General features: G+C 35.9%; 2 protein-coding genes across 2 annotated transcripts in view; one reads left to right on the top strand and one right to left on the bottom strand.

The window, feature by feature from the left end:
- LOC148302817 (uncharacterized) overlaps window positions 1–4,023 on the bottom strand; it is a 39,470-nt gene extending 35,447 nt beyond the window's left edge. The window contains exon 1 of the mRNA XM_088270985.1: window positions 3,284–4,023. Within this exon, the coding sequence (XP_088127111.1) occupies window positions 3,284–3,719 (436 nt within the window). The 5' untranslated portion in view covers window positions 3,720–4,023. The remainder of the gene's footprint in view (window positions 1–3,283) is intronic.
- A 1,772-nt stretch (window positions 4,024–5,795) lies between these two features.
- Window positions 5,796–22,050, top strand: Rif1 (Rap1 interacting factor 1). Its single transcript, XM_088270984.1, has 11 exons — window positions 5,796–6,126; window positions 9,021–9,260; window positions 10,578–10,819; window positions 11,863–12,661; window positions 13,483–13,664; window positions 14,117–14,351; window positions 14,849–15,059; window positions 16,591–16,823; window positions 16,912–19,977; window positions 20,181–21,137; window positions 21,574–22,050. Exons 1-11 carry the CDS (start codon window positions 5,899–5,901, stop codon window positions 21,901–21,903), a joined length of 6,723 nt encoding a protein of 2,240 aa, XP_088127110.1. The 5' UTR covers window positions 5,796–5,898; the 3' UTR covers window positions 21,904–22,050.
- The last annotated feature ends 208 nt before the right edge of the window (window positions 22,051–22,258 follow it).

Raw genomic sequence — 22,258 nt, 5'->3', positions numbered from 1 at the left:
AATAGCCAATCACATCATCAAACTCTTATCCGAACCCCAATGGTGCATAGGGCACTGCATCATATAAACACAGTGTTATCTTGATCGTTAATACAAAGGAAAGGTGATCAGCCCTCCGCTTCAGGTACCAGTCCAGGGTAATATTGAATAAATATTTGACCCTCCCTGGGAATCGAACCAGGGACCTCCAGAACACTTCGAAGGCGGACACTTTTGTCCGCCTCCGTAGTGTAATGGTCAGCACACTCGGCTACCGTTCTGGAGGTCCCGGGTTCGATTACCAGGGGGGGTCAAATAAATATATAATATAGCCAATCCACACACCTTTAAAATTCAAATTATTTGTATTTTAATGTACGTATGATATATTTCATTATATAATATAAATCAGTGTACGTACGGAGCACTCGTGTACAAAAACGCGTGTTCCATATTCTTCTACATCTATATTGAGATGTCAAAAATATTTAAAAAAAAAACTCAATCTGAAAAGTGAAAAAACCCGAATTTCTGAACAAGTATTTGAATTCGCTCAAAATGATGTGAATAAACTAACTGGACAAATTATAAGCTGCATAAAATTTAAAATCATAACTTAGTGTAAAACTTTTTTTTATGATGCATAAAAAACGAGAAAGAAAGTGTATTAAAATATTATAAGACAGGAAGTAAATTTCATTCGCAATAAAAAATATCTGTAATATAATGTCATTTTATTATTTTAAATCCGGTTCTGTTTGATCAAGTGTGATTCAAGTGTGATCTGCGAAGAATTGTTTAGTTAATTCCTTTGCCGATGCAGTTTCGCTGTTTGGCCAGTCCAGTCGCCAGTATTCCTATTGCAACTTCATCTCGTGAAGCTGTCAGGCTTTCTAATGCCCATAACAACTGTTGACAGTTTAGTTCTTGTTAGCAATGGAACAGTGAATGACCGGAGTCGAATCTACATTCATCTGGAACTTGCCCAGTTTTAAAATTTCTGCTGGAAAATCAGGGTGGATAGAAATGGGAGAGATTGTTTCTATTAACTTCGACAGGAATTCATCGATTTACCGTGATAAATTTTTATCATCTCAATATAGATGAAGAAGAATATGGAAGTCTGGGTATTTTTACAGGGCTTATGACCTGTCATAGGCTAGTTAAGTGACAACTTTATAAACGTGCAACATTCACCATTGATTGACAACCACACCTACTCAAATTTGTGGAACTCCTAGATATATCATTATTCTCATGACGATGTACGTGCGAATTCACTAGAGCCATATATGGTTGGATTGAGAAAGCAGAGACCCTTTTATTTGGAAGCAGGCAAGGATCCTAACCGGGTTACTTTACATACTGGGAAACACCTGAAAATATGATTTTCAATTTTATGCAGTTTATAATTTGATAAGTTTTTTACTATCAACATTTTAAGTGTGTCCAAAGACCAGGGTTTCTCCGCTTAGGAGTTATTTTAACATTTCTGACATCTCAACATAGACGAAGAAGAATATGGAAGTCTGAATATGGAAGAGTGTTAACTAAATGAAAATAATAGCCTGGAGCACGAACAAGTAAAAGTGAAACATCTGTGTTATGGGATAACCGGTGACAAGGAGCAATTTATTACATGATCAACTTTTTTTATTTATTTCCGAAATCAATTTAAAAAATACTTTCGCTTATTTTATTCACGCAATGAACAGGTTTATTCAAATAAATTGACTTAAGAGAAAAAAATAACGAAAAAACTCATGTAACGGAGAAACTAGAATAAGTTGTTGCGATTTCTTGTATGAAAATTTAGTTTTCTTGACGCCTTGCATAATGGAATCACATCAGAATAAAAAAAAAATCATAAATGATTAGAATATATAGTACTTATTACATAATATTTTTTTTAAATTATGTTAAGTACTACTTTTAGATACTATATTTATGTATATAATAATATAATAAATAAATATACTTCAAACCCTTTTTAAAATTATTAATGTCGAGTTCAAAAGTAATATTTAATGTACTATTTTTTCATTTATCTGCTTGATAGTTTCTTATTCTGGGTTTTTTAAACAGTTCACATCTTTTTTTTGCTTCATAAATAACATAAGTATCAATTTTATAACAATAGTAAGATAGTACAATATATAGTACTAGGGTAAATAAAATATTACATTATAACTACTGTTGATTTTTATTCATTTTTCTCCATTCAACATCAATACAAAAAAAAATAAGCGTAGGTACTTAAGTATTTTATCATGAATGCTTATTGCTCACTCCTTTTAACAACGTCATATATCAAAAAACTTGATTTTTCAGGAGGTCGTTTTTAAAATTTAATATTAAAAAATGTATTAAAAATAAATATCAAGCCACTTATTGAACTTTTTACCGTACAACAGATATTTTTAGGTAAAACCTGAATGTTTTTTTCTAAATTTGAAAAATATTTAGTGTATTCAAAAAATAATTAAACAATACCTTTTCTTCAAAATACAAAAACAACACTTTCTGCCCTATAGCGGATAAATATTAAGTTAAAAACATGCTGCTTTTGCTGGGATATAGTACATTTTCTGGGCATTCCGAAAACATGCACAACTGAAAACTGTTGATTTTTTATATATGACGTTGTTGAAAGGAGTGAGCGATATCTATCCAAATTGCACATAAGGACATTTAATAGGGAATACAATGAAAATTTTGGAAGTGAGTTCTCTAAATCATTTACTAGTATTTTCTTTTTACAATATTTAGATTCGGAATGATAGAATTTGTATTTATTTATGTTAAGAACTTTCTGCAAAAAATAAATATATTGACATGCGATATAGGGTAATTCTGCATCTATAAGATAGAAAATTATTGATATAGAAAAGCATCAAACATTAGTTTCTTAGTTACGAATATTAATTCCGAGATTTATCGCGCATCCCTTTCATTTTAACTTAATTAAATATCGGAAAACATGATCTATGTAGAATTTCACGGTCCAAATAACGTACTACTAATTATTAAGTTACGTCAAATTAACACTTATTAGTCGACATATGTAACTATCTAGGATTTACATATGTATGTATAATAACAATACTACGAATATGTACTTGTAAAATATATAATAGATACACATTGCGATCTGCAGATGAATATTTAATATCATATGTACACGAGGTGTTTCTTTATGGCGTATAATTATAAAACAGACATGTAAGCGTGAGTAACAATAGAAAATTACAAAATATCCGTCCTATTATCTAAATCATAATAAAAATAGTATACTGCGGCATACCTGAAGTAAACGTCGGCCTCGGTACCAGCAACTTCCTCTCGCGATGGTAATCTTCGTAAGGCTGATGATAGTAGATCCCTTGGTCAGAAGGCATCTCGAAGTTGTCATTGTGGAAGTCGACTTCGTCAATGCTGGCGAAAGCTGCCGGCGAGTCCACGTGAAGAAGGTTCCTCTGGGTTGAGTTTCTTCTCGCGTCTTGTCTGTACTCCTGTTCGGACGCGATATAGTAGAAGCTGGATGAAGTAGGTTCTCCTTCGGGACTCGGTGGATCGCTGGGATCTGGAGTGTCTCCTAAGTGCCTTCTCATGAAAGCGTAATTTTCCAAATCCCAAGGATCTACGTACACGCGTGTAGAAGGAGCTTTAGAAGGAGACGATTCCTCTTCCTCACTACCAAAATCCATGGAACTCCAATAATTCGTCGCGTTTCCCGGCATTTTGAAGATTGTTTTATGTTTAATTCACATCTAATCAGTATTTTCAATTGTAAAAAAACACGGTAAATACAAGTAATTAATTATTATTATTTCGATAATAATTAACAGTCGGAATCGCCACTGATAGCAGAGAAATCAAATTACATAATATTTTTATACTCCTTTCATATGCAAGGGTATATGATATTTCAAGTATTATTTTTCTAGCCGGCACGTTAACTTTCGTTTCGCGCGATTTTTCAAGCGCTGAGTGCGCACGCTGGCGGAAAGTAGGTACTGCTCGAACTAATCTCCGAATGCCACTGGCTGCGAAATCTGAAGCAATGCGCGCCATCGCGCTCGCAGAATGTAGAAAAGGCGGGAGAAAATTAAAGAAGTTTAATTAATCCGTCATTATAAAACGCGTTTGAATGCAAATGGTATCCGTTAAATTTGATGTTTATACGTGTTATGCAATAATAGTGCACAATAATTATTGTTAATCTAAGATTATTAGCCGAAAAACGTTCAATTAAGTTTCGTAATAAATGAGATATTTCAACACTACAGAACATTTTTTGCAAGCTACAAATTCTGTCTCTTCCTGTATTCTCACTCAGTGGTGCAATGGACACTGCATCGAAATATTGCCCGTGATCGCGGGCCCTCGCTTCTTTTTCTTACGCTGTCAAAAAAATCAATAAATTATTCACGCATACGGGTTAATTTTTACTTATATCCTTATTCAGAAATCCCGTTAACATTTGACCTTGTAATGAAAATCCATATAAAAAAGAGTTAAGATCAATCCTTACCCCCTGTACCCAATAGTAGATTTATAAATAATGTATACATAATATAAAGATCAAATTAGAATTTTCACTTTCGGGCGAATAGTACAATCACAAATCGTAATCATTAAAATAAATTTATATGTGAAACTTTTCCGGTTTCATACAAAAATGCAGAGCAATGGTAGATTGCCATCTATCGGTGAGATACCCAAATATTCTAAGAAGGTGCATTACTGGGTTGATTGTAATTTGTCTCCCCAAAAAAATATGAAAACTAGGTGATTAGTCATACGCTTCTGGTGCCAGTCCAAAGTAACATATTAAATACTACAGTATCAAATAGTAACATTATTGGAGGCGATCTCGCCTGGCATTGAACCTGGTTTATGATTTATTTATTAGCTAAGCATTAAAATAGTTATTACAACGTTAATTATGAAATTGAAATAAATGTAAATAACATCATAGCTACAATTTCAATTATCATTCAGTTATGTTTCAGTTATCATGTAAATTACAATTTTGAACTCGTTAAAAAATGGACTATTATCGGTTTTATATTTCCCTTTGAATAAAGTAAAGCTATCATGAAATATATCAATTTTTAGTCTATCTAGTTGACCATAAGGGCATGGCACGATTGATGGATGTATTCGTTTCTGGTTTTATGCTGTACATACTTTTAAGTACAAAATAATTATATTATTATATTATAAAATAAAAACATTATTAACTAACCATTAGATTATAAACCAAATAGATATTTTTCTTTTTCTGACCCTTACCTGCACGCAATGGTGCGTGGGGCAATATAATAAATGATTACGACTTTTGAAAATATTTATATAGAGTTATGATTTTTATTAGATATCAAAACATAAAAATAAATAATTAGAGCGATGTGCTCATCACTTAATTAAATAAATGTGATGTTGATTATTGAGGATGTATTTTTTGTTGTTGTTGATATTAAGATAATTATGATCATCAAATTTTATTTTTTTATTTTGTTCAATAACTCGAAAAATGTAATTCCTTTTTAAATGCACGTGATAATAATATTTTTATACTTTTAGTTGAATGTTTCATAATTTTTTCAAAAAGTTGTTGATAACCTTCGATAATGCAATATTTCGATGGAGAACTAAAAAAACATATTTTTATACAACCCTCCCCGCTATGTAATACGTACATATGTATTGTTTATTAGTTGCAGTAAAAGCAGCTGGCAACCTTTTAGTTTGTCTATTGTTCGAGTCTTTGAGTGCGCAACACATTTTCGCGCCAGAATCGTCGAGTCGGCGAGTGTCATTTTTTTTATTGTCCGGCTGCGGCATGATGTGCGATTGTTTTCGATTTTGTGAAATTTTCTATTGTAGTGTTGATTTAAATCTGTGATTTCAACAATGAACATCTTAAATATGGATAGTTACATTGAAATTCTCCAAGATCCTTCGAAACAGCACTTGAAAATTAAAACTTATCGCCATGTCCTTCAGTCGTCTGAAAGCAGCTGCATTCCTGTGGAAAAAGTGGAAATTATCCTTAATTTATTTAAGAAGGACATGCTGTTGGATATTCAGAATTCCTCTTCCATGTTGGCGACAGTTAAAAACGTTTTAAAGAAAGTAAAGGTGTGTTTTGTTCGTTGTTTTCATTTGGTACTAGTACAAACATGTCATAAAAATATTACCTCTGTATGACGTACGTGCATTTGTTTTATAAAAACATGGTGATTTCATGTTTTTTTTCCTAAATGTTTCAAGACTATGGTGATGAAATTTGGAGTTCTTTCGCTTTTTCCCTAAAATTGTTTTTTTTTTAAATATTTATTGGTTAACATTACATCAACTTTTTTCTTATTTATTAAAACTAATTACATTTTTTTAATGGATTTCTCTCCTTGATTTGGACTAACAATTGTTTTACCAAGCAAAGTAACTCTATCTATAGTAAATCTTACGCTTAATATAAAATAAAATAAACTAGGTGTGGTTAAAGAAGCTTCTATCATAAAAGTGAGTTGATAATGTTAAATTTAAGGAATAAATACGTTGCTTAGGATTAAATATTTATCTACAATATTCATATACCATGTTTTGAATGTTTTATATTTATATTAGTTGCATGCTGGGAACAAAGTGAATGGTGCACTGAAATGGTTCCAACTCTAATGTATGGAAGTGAAACATGAAGTTGGCAAAAGAAGGATGAAAGTAAACTGAATGCAGTCGAAATGCGATCTCTCAGAAGAATGTGCGACAAAACGATGTATGATAGATGTGCGAATAGTGAAATAAAGAAGGAATGCAAAGCTGAGATAAGCATTATCGATAAAATTAAGAAAGGTGTGTTGAGATGGTATGGACATGTAGAACGAATGAGTGAGGAAAGAACGGTAAAACAAATTTATGAGGCGAATGTAAGTGGAAAAAAGAGCAGAGGAAGACTGAGAAAAACATGGCACGATCAGGTATGCCAAATACTTGAAAGTGGTCAGGTTAGGAGTCGTAACAATCGGCGGGTATGTATGAGGAGATGCATGAACGTGGAAGAGGCGAAGAATGTTTGCAAAGACAGAGTGGTGTGGCATTCTATTCTCGTTGCCTGCCCCTGCGGGGAGGCGGCGTGATGGTTAGTTAGTTAGTTAGCATGCAGAGTTTTTTTAACAGGAAAAACAATGATTTTATTTTCAATTTTAATACACTTGTCAATTTGGCTCATCCATTCTTGGTATATCCAATATATTTTAAACAAATGCTACCTTCTTACAAGGTACTGAGGAAATTTGTTAAATATTCACTCCCTCACTATCACGGTGTTTCATGTTTTTTTGTTCGCTAAATATACGGCGATAATGTGGATTGTATGAAAAAGTATGTTATATTTTGTTAATAGCTGTAACAACAGAAGAGAACAAAATTTGCCACTTTTTTCTTGCTAAAAGCAGCGCCTTTATTGTTGCTTTATCTTACTAACGCGATTGCAATTTTTTTTACTGGTTTAATAAGTCAACATTTGAATATGTCGCTCACTCCTTTCAAGAACGTCATAAATCAAAAATCGGCAATTTTCAGTTGTGCATGTTTTCGGAATGCCCAGAAAATGTACTATATCCCAGCAAAAGCGGCATAGTTTTAACTTGATATTTACCCACTACAGGGTAGAGAGTGTATTTTTTGCATTTTGAAGGAAAGGTATTGTTTAATTATTTTTTTAAATATACTAAATATTTTTCAAATGGAAAAAAAACCTTCAGGTTTTAACTAAAAATATCTGTTGCACAGTAAAAAGTTCAATAAGTGGCTTGATATTTATTTTTAATACATTGTATTTTATTTTTAAACTTTAAAAACGTTCTCCTGTAAAATCAAGTTTTTTGATTTATGACGTTCTTGAAAGGAGTGAGCGATGTGTGAAATAAAGGAGATACATTTATCTCTTCAATTGATTCCGCAGTCATTTTGTGGTAAAATCTATCCATTTTTAATTAATGTTTTACTTAGTAAATATGTACCACTATTTCTTAAAATCATCAACGTCCCAAGGAATCAACTCTAAAATTTGAAATTAGCTTCACATATGGTGTTTGAAAATGATGCGGAATGCATCGAAACACGTGTCACAGTGGATTTTAAGAAATAGTGGTATTTACTGAGATACATTTGATTAATGCTTTTAAGATGCTGTTGTATTATTGCTGGATGGTACTGTGATTCATAGTTGATAGTTTTTGCATATCATTGACATTATGTATCATAATTTGCTAAATGTCTTGGATTGTTCGTATATAAATTCATTCAATATTATATATATTTTTATGCCGGTAAGATAGGGTAGGTACTATTCAATTCAATTTCAATTCAATTCAATTTATTCAATAATTAATATATACATTACAAACAAACATTTAAGGCGTATACATTAAAAAAAACAAATTAAAAATTACGCAAGAAGACTCTTGTTAAATGTGTAGAAGAATCTCGCTTCGGAAAACTCCTTCGGACACATGGAACAGATCAATATCCAATGTGATATTGTTCAACATAGCGGTAGCTCTTCCTTCAGGCATAACCATCGGCAGGTTGGTCCTGTGTATAGGAATGTGAAACAATCTATGCCTACGCTGTCTTAGGTAACTATCGGGAACATACAGACCAATGCTCCGGATAATTTCAGGATTATCGATCATACCGCGCAACAATCGATAAAAATGCGTAATCAAATACACATTCCTACATTCCTACACTAGACCCGGGTGATAATATTAAATAAATTATTTTAAAGATTTGTAAATCAATTCGTTTTTTCCAATAATTTAAGGCTAATCAAGCCAATCAGTGCACAAATTTGGATGCATATTGCGTATTTCTATCCCCTAATATATTACACAATTTGGTATCTATAACTTAAGCTGGAGAAAAATATTAACAGAAAAAAGTAACAAATACTATCCCAAATGGGTGACCGAAAAGTAACTATCACAATATTGTATGTTTCATATTTAATTTGTTTTTTTTTTTTGCAGGATGGAACATATCCAGATTTTCCACAGTTGACAGGTATTGCTAGCACAATATTTGACCTCCTGGCCATGACAGCTCCGCTCCACCAAGTGCAGGGCGTCCAGAAGACCTGCCTGGAGGTCCTGATGAGCTATCCGGAGTCGTGCCTGATGAAGGTGGTGTCCGAGCACCCTCAGAGGATCTGCACCCTCATGATACAGTACCTGGGGAATTCCAACATCGATCTGTTGATCAAAAAATCGGTAAGGTCCAATTCCAATCTTCTTTGACAGCCGTCACTCCACTGCTGGACGTAGGACCCTTTTAATTTTTTCCAGACTTCCCTCATTTGGGCTTTTTCAATCCACTTACTACCCGCAACGGGGACAATGTCATCGTCCACTAAAGATAGTCCATTACAAACTGGCAAATTCAACAGTCGAGAATCTATGTGACTACGAGGAATGTACGACTAGACTTATGAAAGTTGAAGCCAAATCATTCAGACATCTATCATACAACATTTTGGCACATATAAGCCAGGGAGATGTCATTCATTAATAATATTTTGAGTGTCTAAATCAGGTCTAGCCAACCGAAATTGCACCCCGGGCCGCATCGATGCCCTAAAATTTTCCTGAGGGCTGCATACAGACATTAATGATTAAAAAATATATTACAACCGAAATTAAATACTTATTGATTTTTTATCCAATTATTAAATATTATAAATAATTTTAATGCAGGGGTAATCAGAAAGTACAATCAGGGTTAAAACTTAAATATGATTTTAATATATTCTGAAGAACCTGATATTGAAAAGAAAATATTCGTCATACATGACTGCGAGCCGCACATAAGAGTGCCGCATGCGGCGCGCGGGCCACAGGTTGGCCACCCTTGGTCTTCTTTGTTAAAAAATTCTAAGTTTGTCTCCACTTGGAAGCTATTTGTAGTGATATCCTAACATAGATGACGAAGAATATGGAAGTCTGGGTACTCACAGGGCTTGTGACCTGAAATTCAAATAGTGTGTAAATACTTATACTTTCATATTCTTCGTCTATGTTGAGATGTCAAAATGTTGTTGTCACAACACATTGTTGTCTATCGGTTTTTTCATCAACCCTGACCCTAACTAGTGTACTAATTAGGGTCGTATACTAATCACAAGTAACGGCAAATCTAATTCCGATCTGTACAATGTCTTTTGGCATCTTTCGTAATCTACCAAAAATAAGCAAATAGAACAATTATACAAGACCGAGGAAAACTTGGCACAATCAGGTATGTCAAATACTTGAAAGCGGCCGGGTCAGGAGTCAGTGTAGTAATAATCGTCGGGTATGAATGAGGAGATGCATGAATGTAGAAGAGGCAAAGAATGTTTGCAAAGACAGAGTGGTGTGGCGTTCAACTCTCTCTGCCTACTCCTGCGGAGAAGCGGCGTGATGGTTAGTTAGTTAGTTAGTTAGAACAATTATAAGAATCTCCCGCTCTCTACCAACAGTATGTATAAGGCGCTTTTAAACATTTCCCGCAAACAATGTGTTAATTAGTCTGTTTGTTTCTATCTTCAGATACTGGAGTTGCTCCTGGTTTGGTGGAAAGTGATACCGCCGAACAAGAGAACCGAGTTTGTGGCCGATGGTCTCAACACTTGGTTCTCCCACCTCATACCGATGCTGTTTGTGCCGGGAAACGCGCACCGGAAAGTCGCTCTGGAGGCTCTAGAGAGTATACTGCCGGAGCTGAACGAGATTGACTACGAAAACAACTCAAAGTGGCTTCACGTTCGGAATAATATCAAGGATAAAGAAATGTGAGTTGGAATTTTTGAGAGTTCATTGGCTCGAGATACCGGATTAACCCTTAGTGCTCCTATGTCGAGTGTGGCTCGACATTGTATGTATTTATTACGCCAACTCCGATGTTAATTCTAGCTCGACTTATATGGTGCAATTTCTAAAATTATATGTATTGAAAAATTAGCACACTTCTTCTCTGGTTTCCTTCCTGGGATTGGTTTGCAGCAATTTCATCTATTCCTCTCTTCCATTATTCCCTGTCCTGCGGCTCTTTTGAAATCTGCATATGATGAGCAGCGCACATCCACCAACAGGTCCTCCAGGTACTCTCGGCGTGGGCGTCCCCTAGAGTTTTTCCCCTCGGTCATACCCTCCATTATGGCATGCAAGAGACCTTCTTGACGTATTACATGGCCGATCCATCTTGCACGCCTTTCGGACACTAGTGTTCAAATACATAACTAATCTAAGGCCCTTTTTTAAATTTATTCTGTAAATCAATTTACAAAATAGTAATAAAAAATAAAAAATAAATGGGTGCTAAGGGTTGAAGGCTGTTCTTTTTTAACTATAAAATTTGTCATATTGTTGGTGATAGTCCTGTAGTAAATAATATAGTTTTAATAAATAATGCTGCACAGTTTAACAATCTCTCTTCACTTTGTCGGCTTCATTTGGGTACTATGCTTGAGGTACCGGTTCAATTTCCATGCAGGATTAAAGTTAATATAACGGATGTTTTCTTTGTTAATATTACCGTGGAGTGTAAGACTGATCACCTTGCCTCCTTGAGATTAATAATCCAGTTAATACTGTGTCAATTCGATGGAGTGCCCTATGCATCTTTAGGTGTGGAAGAGGGTAAGAAGTTAAATTGTGCAAATCCACTTTCATATTTTTGTCTCGTGACAATTTTTATTTATTTTCAAATTCATTGAAAGTTCAAACATCAGTGACGAAATAATATTTATATTATGATAAAAATTATATTTTAAAGTATAGAAAAATGTACAGGTAAATAAAAATACATATCGTAACTCGTTATGTTTTTTCTTAGGTATGCCGTGTTTATTCAACGTCTCTTTGAAAGCTCCGATCTTTTATGGTCCAGGCAGTTTTGCTGCATGATAAAGCTCATCGGAAAATACCTAAAGAAGAACGGCGCATTATTGAACGGGTTACTGCCCGTATTGGAGCACACTTTCAAAAACGAAACCAGCCGCAAGGAATCCTTCGCATGCTGGAAAATTATCGTAGACATGTTCGTCGCCAACGACAACGTCAATTACAGAGCCATAAAGCTCCTGACTGCGCCGTTTGTCGTGAACAATGCCAAGACGGAAGAAATAGCCATTGTCAAGTTTGACTTGTGGTGGAATTTTATAATAGTCATCCGAGACCTGATTGACATCCGTAAGGAGTCGAATCTGTATCCCTTTTTGCATTTTTGCACCGGCTGTGACAAGATAATGGATAATAAGAAGATCAAGAAAGAGGATATTATACCCGGCTTGGTATTCTCAAACTTGCAGAGATCCACAATTCAGGCGATTGTAGAGCTCTTCGGGCATGAGGCACAATGTCCAGGATGCATCAGCGATGGCTTTCCTAGGATAAACAAGTCCGTTCTCAACAATGCCGTCTTTGAAGAATCTCCAGAACGTTGGATCATTGTCGCGGAGCAAATTACAATTTTGATTAGTAAGCATTTATCGCAAGCGCAAGAATCGCAACGACATACGTTTATTCAGTATTTGAGATGCATATGGGTGTCGTTGGTGAATGTTTCTTCAAAAGTTGATGCATTATCCAAGGTGTTTGGGAATGTATTATCATCTCTTCAGAATTTGACATCGGTAAGACATTTTTTTATTACTTGATCATATAAATAATTTCAATTTTGGTTTCCCCAAGCCGAGGGCATATTTCACAATACTTATTTGTCATCAATACATAATGCAATCATGGATGACATGGTCGTTGATATGATCTATGTAATATCTACCCACCTCCATTATAAAATTATTAACACATTGTTGTCGGGCAGTTTTTTCAACAACCCCGACCCTAATTAGTATAGTACTAATTAGGGGATTCCGATCTGTACTTTGTTTTTTGGTATTTCTCGCGATTTACCAAAAGTAAGCAAATAGAATGCTTATAAGCGTCTCCCACTCTCTACCAAAAGTATGTCAATGACTTTTTAAACGTTTACCGCAAACGATGTGTTAATAGCTGTTTTATAAATAGTCCCATTATTTAATGATTTTATGGCTAATGGGAGCAGGTTATAAAGCATTATTGCGAAATACTCAAAGCTTTAAAGGACCAAACGTGGTATATCGTAGTCATACAGAAGAAAGTGACCAAGTGCATTTTTTGCAAAATAGTGATCATTGACTATTTGATATCTTATTAGCTTAATATTGCCATGAAAAAAATCCCAAAGGATTTTAAACTTGGGAGTATAGTATATTGATTTGTTGAAAATGACTAACTGCATTGGTGTTTATTTTCTTGCCAAGCAAAAGTGACTTAAATGACCCTCCTGAATATTTTACGTTTTGGTAGTTGGTCACATTCTCCTGTACGACTACGATATGTTTGATGTCTTTCTACATTTTAAATCTTGTGGTTTATTTTATTTTGATCGATTAATTAATTACTATGTTTTTAGGAATCGGCTGAAAATGCGGAACTGGCGGAACTAATGGTTTCTCAAATATTACCTATTGTGGCAAATACAAACGAAGGATATTCAAGAACATTCTTAAATGAAATAATCAAGAAAGATGAATCAGAACTATCTCCTATACAGTCACTCATATTGCTTCTGTTATCACCATCGCTTTATCATAGGTCAGTTGTACATGTGTTTTTTTTATTATATACTAGCTGACACGACCACCCATCACTGTGGCTCAGCCTGGCCCAAAATGGAAAAGAAAATAAGGAAAAGCACATGTTTCAAATTTTTAACTCCGCCTCCGTAATATAATGATCAGCACGATCAGCTACCGTACTGGAGGTCCTGGGTTCGATTACCAGGGGGGGGTCAAATAAATGTAAATGATTTTTTCACTCTTAATATTATTCAATATTACCCTGGACTGGTACCTGAAGCGGACTGATCACCTTTCCTTCAAGTGTTGACGGTCAAGAAAAAACTGCATTTATATGATGCAGCGCCCTATGCACCGTTGGGTGCGGATGAGGGTTTGAATAAGAAGAATTTTTATGTGTTTCCTGTTTTTACTTTTTACTTGTACATATTGTGTAATGATTTCATTGGTATAAATTTATATTTTCAGGGACTCCATGGATTCAAAATGGTACTCATTTACCAATTTGACTACTGCGGGATTGGAACTGTCGGTCATTGATTTTTGCGGATGGGTCCTTCCGAAATTGTCCAGCGCGGGTCACGGTCCCGCGGTGTGGTGTAGCCTGGCCGAGGACATGTCTAGTGAGAAATATTCCTTTAATAAGGACATTTGCAACGCCGTTCTCCTGTGGTTGCTCAACCAGGATGTACCTAACCAAAAGGTAAAAAAAAAAATACAAGTAGAATGAAAAATATAATGGTATAAGAGATTGTGGACTTAGTTTTACCAGCTGTAATAATTGTGGTGAGAAGTTGTGATGAAAAAATCTCTGATGAGTTTTTTTTACGTATGCTTAAATTTGTCCATTTCTGTAGTGTAGTGGTCATCGCCTTTGGCTTCATTTTTAATAATTTATTTTATTTTGAGAATAATTTACCTCTTAAAATAATCATGAGAGCATATATGCCCAGACTTTCATATTCTTCTTCATCTTTGATGAGATGTCAAAAAATGATACAAAAAAAACTCCTGTAATTGGGAATAATCCAGATTTGTGAACAAGTATCAGGACACACTTAAAATGTTGTAAATCATCAGAGTAATTTTGTTTTTTTGAAAACATTGTACGTAATACAACGAGAGAAAGATTGACCATATTCATTTATTTATTATTTATTAATTTACTCCATTTTTCAATAAATTTTTAATCCTTTGCAGATTTCACATGTTGCATCATCGTGGAAAAAGCTCTTTGAATTTCTGTGTGTGAAAGTTTCCACTTCAAAAAGAAATTTGAACAATTTATTTGACGAAAACATCCTCGATACGGTGTTGAGGTTGTCAAAAGACTTGGACCACCCTTCCAGATGCCTCATGTCTATGTATATCTTACCGTCAATCATAAAGAAACGACTTGAAGATCACCCTGGTAAGTGTGAAACATGTAATACTTGCACAGTGTCAGAATGGAAGTGTTATACAGGGTGGCGCAATGAGTATGATTATAGAAATCGAGTCTTATTATAGAAATATTAATGATATGACCATGATCCAAAAAAAGAAAACTAAGGAAACATATTTCTTAAAGCAGTTATGCAAATTCGCACAGTATGGCTTGTTGCTCCCTCTTGCTGGAACAATTGTTTGAAGAAGAAAAAAAATTATCAACCACTTAACGCTAGTTTTTTTTCTTCACAAAAAACAATCTCTCTCTCTGGTCTAAATCCTGCGGATTGGTCTATAGCAACAGATGACATCTCTTTCGCCATTCTCGCCTATTTTCGGAAGTCCTCTTCAGCTCCTCATACGTCGAGCAGCCCATGTCTTCGTATAAGTCGCTTAGGTATTCGCGGCGTGGGCGTCCTCTGGCGTTTATTCCCTCGATCGTCCCCTCTATTATTTTGTGCAGGAAACCCTCTTGAGTTAGCACGTGGTCGATCCATTCGGCGCGTCTTTTGGAGATAGTCGTAAGTAGGTGCTTCCTTTCTTTGATCAATCGTAGTACCTGTTGTTGGAGATGTGGTCTATCTAGGATATCCCGCAATAAATATATAAAATTTTGTTATTTATTGTACAATTTCGAATAAATTCCAATAAAAAGCATCAAGTAGTAACTAACAGGCTCTATTGAGTTGTTTATCTTATGTAATGCAAATAAGTCAAAATCCCAAGAGCAGTGTTCTGGTTGACGCACTATGATACATGCGCCGTTCGCAAATACTGCTCATTAAAAAGCATTAAGTGGTTTGACTGCATGTGTAATAAAAATCTGTTTTCGAATTTGGTTGTGTGATTAGCATATCCATGATAACACTGTAAAAACCGTCAATACCCATTGCGCCACCCTGTGTTTGCAAGCGTATGATAGGAATATGATAACAATTCATAAAAATTTGAAATTCAAGTTTTTTGTTACAAATGTAACACTTTTATTTTGACACTGCTTTGTGTCTCTTTAAAAGAATGTGAAATCAGCCCGTGATTATAATTGGCTACTGAACTGTTTATGGTTGAAGCTGGCATTTATAAGACTCAACTTCGTGTCCCTCTCTGTAATCTTGGTGTCTATGGTTTTTCCATCTGTTTTCACTGTAAGGCCGGAGAGACAATAATTTTGCTTAAAATATCTTTCACTCATATTTTTGTTGTTAAAAGAATTGTCGGAATCCCTTCATCGGTAGATAATGCAGTCTTTTTACAACATGTTAAATGATCCAAGATATATGTTAAGAAAAAAAGGATTTAGATTTTGAATGGAATGTGAATTGGAGTGAAGTCATTATTTTTTTCTAATCCTTACAGATTTATTTTTTAATGGGAAATACACGAAGTTACAAATGTCAGCTGGCCATAAATTATTGATGTTTCTTTAGTAATATGAGGCTGTATTTAATTAATTTGAATTACAAACTAATATTGTTTGCTTGATTTTTCTATATCTATCGAATATTGTTTTTTAGCTGGACATGTGACTTATATTTCACCAGCTTTGGAAGGAATCCAGAGCCTTCTATGTCACGTTGAAAAGATGGAAGTCACGGATGTTTCTGTAATTGCTGTCTGCGAAGTTGCTGACGGATTGGGAGCCGTTCTATCTGCGTATAACAGCCGTAGAGCCACACCTCCATACGTTCTAACTCTCACGAAGGTTTCAGAAATGATGCTAGGGTCTGTCATGTTTATGATCAACCAGGTAGAAAATAAAAACAATTATTAACAATTGTAAATAATAAGTGTGGTCAATTTTTGATATATTTTTTGATACTATCTTCTTTTTTCAGAAATGGGACGCGTGCCAGTTGGATTTGCATGTACAGAAGTTACTGGATACCATGCCATATTTTACTATTTCACTGTTCAAGAATCGGTTGAACAAATTGATTTTAGATATAATAACCCAAATTTTGAAACGAGATAACACTCCCGCCATCAAAAGCAAATGTTTCGATGTATTGAATCAACTATTAAAGATATGTGAAACTACGAAGCATTCGGCCACTGATGAAAGCGCATCTTCAAAAATACAAGAAATTTTGGGAGGGTTTTGGGGCATCACCAAACTCCCCGATGCCTCAATAAAAAGTACGCCTAATAAAGAAAAAGATACAACTAATAATGATAAGGGCACACCGAAAGAATCCAAGAATGGCAAGAACAACAAAGCTACTACCGATGATGTGTTTGTTCTTATTAAACCAACTTGGAAATTTGATCCCAAGAAGCTTACGGAGCATCAGAAAGAAGTGCTCACGCGACGTCGCGAGAATATTCCGGCGCTTTACGAAGATCTGTCACAGTCTCAGGACGATTATAGTATAAAACCTTGGAAGCCCGCCGGCTATACTTCCGAAACCGTGAGTGACTCTTCTAGAAGTCGCGAACAAGAAGATGCCGTAAAGGATGCTAAAACGATCCCCGAGAAATGGGCTCCCGTATCGGCGACAAATAATAATGTCGATGAAACTGCAGCTAAAAAAGTTTTAAGAAATATACCCAATCCCGTTCCTCTTGATCCTTCCAAAGTGAATTTGAAGGAAAAATCATCGACACCGAAGAATGTTTGCTCCGAAATCGCAAATGGAAATATAGAAAACGTTGATTTAAAACTTGCGGATAGTCCGAATCAAATCGATAAACTGAGCAAGAAAGCTTCTATCCAATCCAAATTAGAAAAGAATTTGAAAAAGTTACAAGAAATGTCTTCTAACGGGTATTCTAGTCCCCCGCCAAATCCTCGTGCTCCTATTCTTCCCGAATCGGAGCGCCCACTCAGGATGAGGCGAAAACCCAACAAGTTTGATCCTGACGATAGTCAGTTCATAGCTAAGCGAAGAGCTTCAACATCGGTCATTGATGAAAGAGTGACAGTAATTGCTCCTTCCCCTATTCCTGACCCCGTTATAGTTCTCCCAGATGATAATCCGTCAACGGATACTAACACTTCCCAACCCAATATTACAAAAACTGAAATCACCCCTACTAAAATAAAAAAGAAGAAATCCAGACTCATGAAAGAATTAGAAATCGATACCGTGGAGGGACATCCTGCCAAGGACATTTTCAGCGGTTCGCCCAATAAAAGCAGACGAAGAAGTGTCGGTCCCGAGAGTACTAAAAAAAATGGAAATAAAAGAATGAGAATTTCTACAACGAAAAAATCTGCCGATCCACCCTCCTGTGATAATAATGAGAAAGTTGCGGATAAACCTCAAACTCCAAATTCTTCGGATGAAAATGCTGCTCCGGCTCAAACATCGGCTAATGTGAACAGACAAGAGTCTGGAGTTATTACATTGAATGATTCTATCACGGATAACGGTAAGAATACATCAACCGAAAATCAATCGCTAATTATTATTTCTGATAATGAGATTGGGCCGACATTGCCAGAATCTGAGGATGTTATAGAGAGCTCGCAGGACTCGAGTACATCTTTAGTCAAGACGCCTAGAAGAGTATCATTTGCCAGATTGAAAATTTCAACAAAGAAGGCTACACCGCTTCCCGTTGTTATTAATTCGCAGCCTATTCAAATCAAAGACTCCGAAGAAGTGACACTTTTATCGGATGAAGAAATCTCAGTGAAGGATGTCCCCGTAACTTCTGCCGAAACACCCAAAAGTAATCCTGAAAATGCAACATCATCTGTACCTACATTGTGTCCAATGGAAACCAACAATCCGGAAGATACGACAATTCTGGATGTTCCCGCTTCAAATATTGAATATTCCATTTCAGCAACTGCCAAAAGCTCCATAATTATCAATGGTCAATCTAACCAAAGTTGTCTAGATAAAAATACAACCCTGGCTGCGCCCTCACCCACCAAGGAGTCTGAAGAAATAACCACTTTATCCTCGGAACAAATAGCAGAAATGGATACATTGCCCGTTAATAATGATGAATTAAACGAGAATGATGAATCATTGGCAGGTTTAACAACGCAGGAAGTAGCAGAAGCTAGTACTGAATCACTCGACCAGGAATCATCAAATGGAGAAGTTCTGAACAATGATGTCAATGATGAGACGGAAGCTCATAATCTTTTAACGACAGAAAACACTACTGAAACAAATGATGTTATTGAAAAAGACCATTGTGTCATTGAACTGTCCGATGATGAAGAATCGACGAACCCACTCGCCAGAACAATTTTGTCTTCTCCACATAAAGACGACATGGAAGACAGAAACACCGAGTTACTAAATAGTACAATTGACATATCGCCAATCAAGAGTGTCTCTTTATCTGAAGATGCAACGTGTATAGAAGATGAAGCGTGTATAGGGATACCCGGTACATCATCGCCAGACAGGATTCACAATGACGGAGATCAAGTTTTGTCACCTACAAGAGTATCGCCTAGGAAAGTTGTCGATGAAGTGATCGAAGCTATTTCTCCGGTAAAGCCCGCGGGAAAAGTTTTATCCCCTGATATCTTTAGCGGGGAAAAGATTTCTCCGGATAGACCGTCCACCGCCGACAGTAATGTGTCACCTCCCCGACCCGCCCCCGCTGTGTCTAGCCCTAGTAGCATGTTAGACCAAAAGAGAAATCGCCCGATGATGAGCAGGATCAACGGAAGGGCCGCCCAAATGTTAGGATTGTGCAAAGTTGGCTTGGACAGCATGGGATGCCACGATATAAACAACATGTCGCCCAATAGAACCATAGCGCGAAAAAACTTGCACAATACATACGGGAACGGTTCGGAAAGTCGGAACAAGAAACCGGAAGATTCGGAAATATTAGAATTCAGTAAAGTTCTTCCGTCGCCATATGCCTCGCCAGCTGGACCAATTTTAAAGAAAAATCTCGAAGATCATACTCTCTCTCCTTCCAGCAAAGTAAGTATTGCATTGCCACCATTACTTTTTTTTTTGAATGTTTGAAATCTGGACTGTTAAAATATTTCACTGAATAAACGTTTTAACCTTGCATAAATGCAATGCAGTGCCGTATGCATTACTGGATGCAGATGAGAGTTAGAAATTTAACATTCGAAAGAATTAGAGATTGAAAACATGTTGATATATTTATTTATTTTCAGAAAAAGAGAGTCAGTTTTCACGATCCTCCAGTTTCGACTTCTATCAAAGTTCAAAGGTACATAGAACATCCATCGGGTGTGAAATCTCCTCAGTCCAAGGTCCGCAATTACAAGGATGAACTCAGCTTTATGAAATCGCCAAGAGTGGTCAAGTGCCTAGTAAAGAAAATGGAAACGGAAGGAAATTTGGTCACATTGATATCGGACGGTGCCGCATCCAAAAGTTCCAATCTCTCCGATCTGTGTTCCTTAGTTGCCGACTCGCAACAGATCATGGATGTCACCGATTTCCATTTGCTGGATGATACGCTGCCCGTGTACCCTTCTCTGTGCGAGTGTAGCTTCCCGATACGCGAGTTGGCGTCCCAACTCTCATCGCCCATGTGGAAAGACACATTCTTGGACGACATCAAATCTGAGATCACCACAGTCGGAGATTTAGCCAAATTGACAGAGTTGAAAGTCAACCGATTGCCGATAAAATTCCCCAAGTTGAAAACGGTGAAGAAAGTTCTCGCCGCTTTTGAAACCAAAATGTTGAAAGAAACGTCCAATGAAAAAGTTGTCAAAGAGAAGGTTGAAGAAACTGCGGCCAATCCTGTTTTGGAATTCCACGATGATGAGTCTTCCAAAAATGTGGGGTCAGTCACGAGTGGAGAAGATCTCGCAAATGACTCGTCAACGGTGAGACTAATGATGGAAGAAAGTTTTGATACAACGGCCGATATGTGCGAAGACTCGGTTTGCGATACAGGGATAGTAGAATTTCCGCCTTCACCGGAGTGTATTCTGGTTGATGAAAATGAATGTGTGGTCCCTGAAAATGTGGAAAGAGGAACTAAAAGAAAAATGGAAAGTCCGGGTGTTACATGTAAGAAACCAAAAATCAGTCTACCGGAAGAAAACATCACCGAGATTGAAACTGAACTCATTGAAGCTGAAGATCACGTTGAAGAGGTAAAAATCCATTATACTCATAATACTGGTGTGTACTTTATGCAGACTAGAGTCTGTTGTGGTTAGCGCATTTGACCACCATGCTGGAGATTGCTGGTTTGATTCCCAAGGAATGTTTTTTGAAATGCAAAAAATGCCAGTCTGATGATGTCGGTAACGACGAAACCCGGTCGCTGGTCAAATAAAAATAAAGTGGAAAAGCTAAAAATATTGGTTTTAATCTAATAACATAGCAAAAAATGCATCCGTTTTATTTAATAATTTAAAACTGTTAATAAAACGGATGTAGCATTTGTCACACAAAATGATATTTGACATGAAAAAATAATTTTTTTAGCAAAATGTTTTCACCATGATTGAGAACGTTTTGAAGTAGCCAATTTTTTTTTTTGTTTTTAATATTTCTATAGCCACATAATAAATATTTTGTTTTCAGATTCCATGCGAAGTCACCTCAAATCCGGAGCAAATTTTGGAACAGAATGCAGCGGATCTGCAGAAGAGATTGTTGCAGTACCCGTCCGCACTCAAATTCCTAAAGGACAACTTGGTGGAACACATCTCGGACGAACAGGCCGTCGAAATGCAAGATCAACTTCTAGAAAAACCAGCAATACAAGAGTACATCAGTAATAACATTGAGAAATTCTTTAATCCAAGTCGCTTTGATAATCCCGCAGTTGTACAGTATATTGAAAATATTATTCACAAATATTTCACAGTCAAATTTAGAATGCAGGCTAAAAATCTTCCATGTGATGAGTAGTGGTCGTAATTGACCATTTCAGTGGTCGTAATTGACCATTTCAGTGGTCGTAATTGACCATTTCAGTGGTTGTAATTGACCATTTCCGTGGTCGTAATTGACCATTTCAGTGGTCGTAATTGACCATTTCAGTGGTCGTAATTAACCATTTAAAGACAATTTTGCTTTTACGGCAATTTGAAATTAATCCTTGTGTTATGAATACATTTATCGCAATGTGTATGTTCGCTTTAATTTTCATCATTGACTGGGACTTGTTCTTTTTTTTATTTATTTCATCAACTGTTCATTTTGTTGTAAATAATTCCATTATCATTGTCATTTGTCCTTACATGATGTATTAATTGATTGAAGA

Source organism: Brachycentrus maculatus, unplaced genomic scaffold (genome assembly GCF_059751285.1).
Source record: "Brachycentrus maculatus isolate JH-2025_06_01 unplaced genomic scaffold, ASM5975128v1 h1tg000407l, whole genome shotgun sequence".
Classification (NCBI taxonomy): Eukaryota; Metazoa; Arthropoda; class Insecta; order Trichoptera; family Brachycentridae; genus Brachycentrus; species Brachycentrus maculatus.
The sequence above is the reverse complement of the archived record's forward strand: the minus strand, read 5'-3'. Positions and strand labels throughout refer to the sequence as shown.

What these genes read in the sequence shown, in the direction of transcription:
- Rif1 (XM_088270984.1), top strand. Translation starts at nt 5,899, where the DNA reads ATGAACATCTTAAATATGGATAGTTACATTGAAATTCTCCAAGATCCT. An exon ending in ACGTTTTAAAGAAAGTAAAG is followed by an intron (nt 6,127 to 9,020) that starts GTGTGTTTTGTT and finishes TTTTTTTTGCAG; the next exon opens with GATGGAACATATCCAGATTT. An exon ending in CTCTTCAGAATTTGACATCG is followed by an intron (nt 12,662 to 13,482) that starts GTAAGACATTTT and finishes CTATGTTTTTAG; the next exon opens with GAATCGGCTGAAAATGCGGA.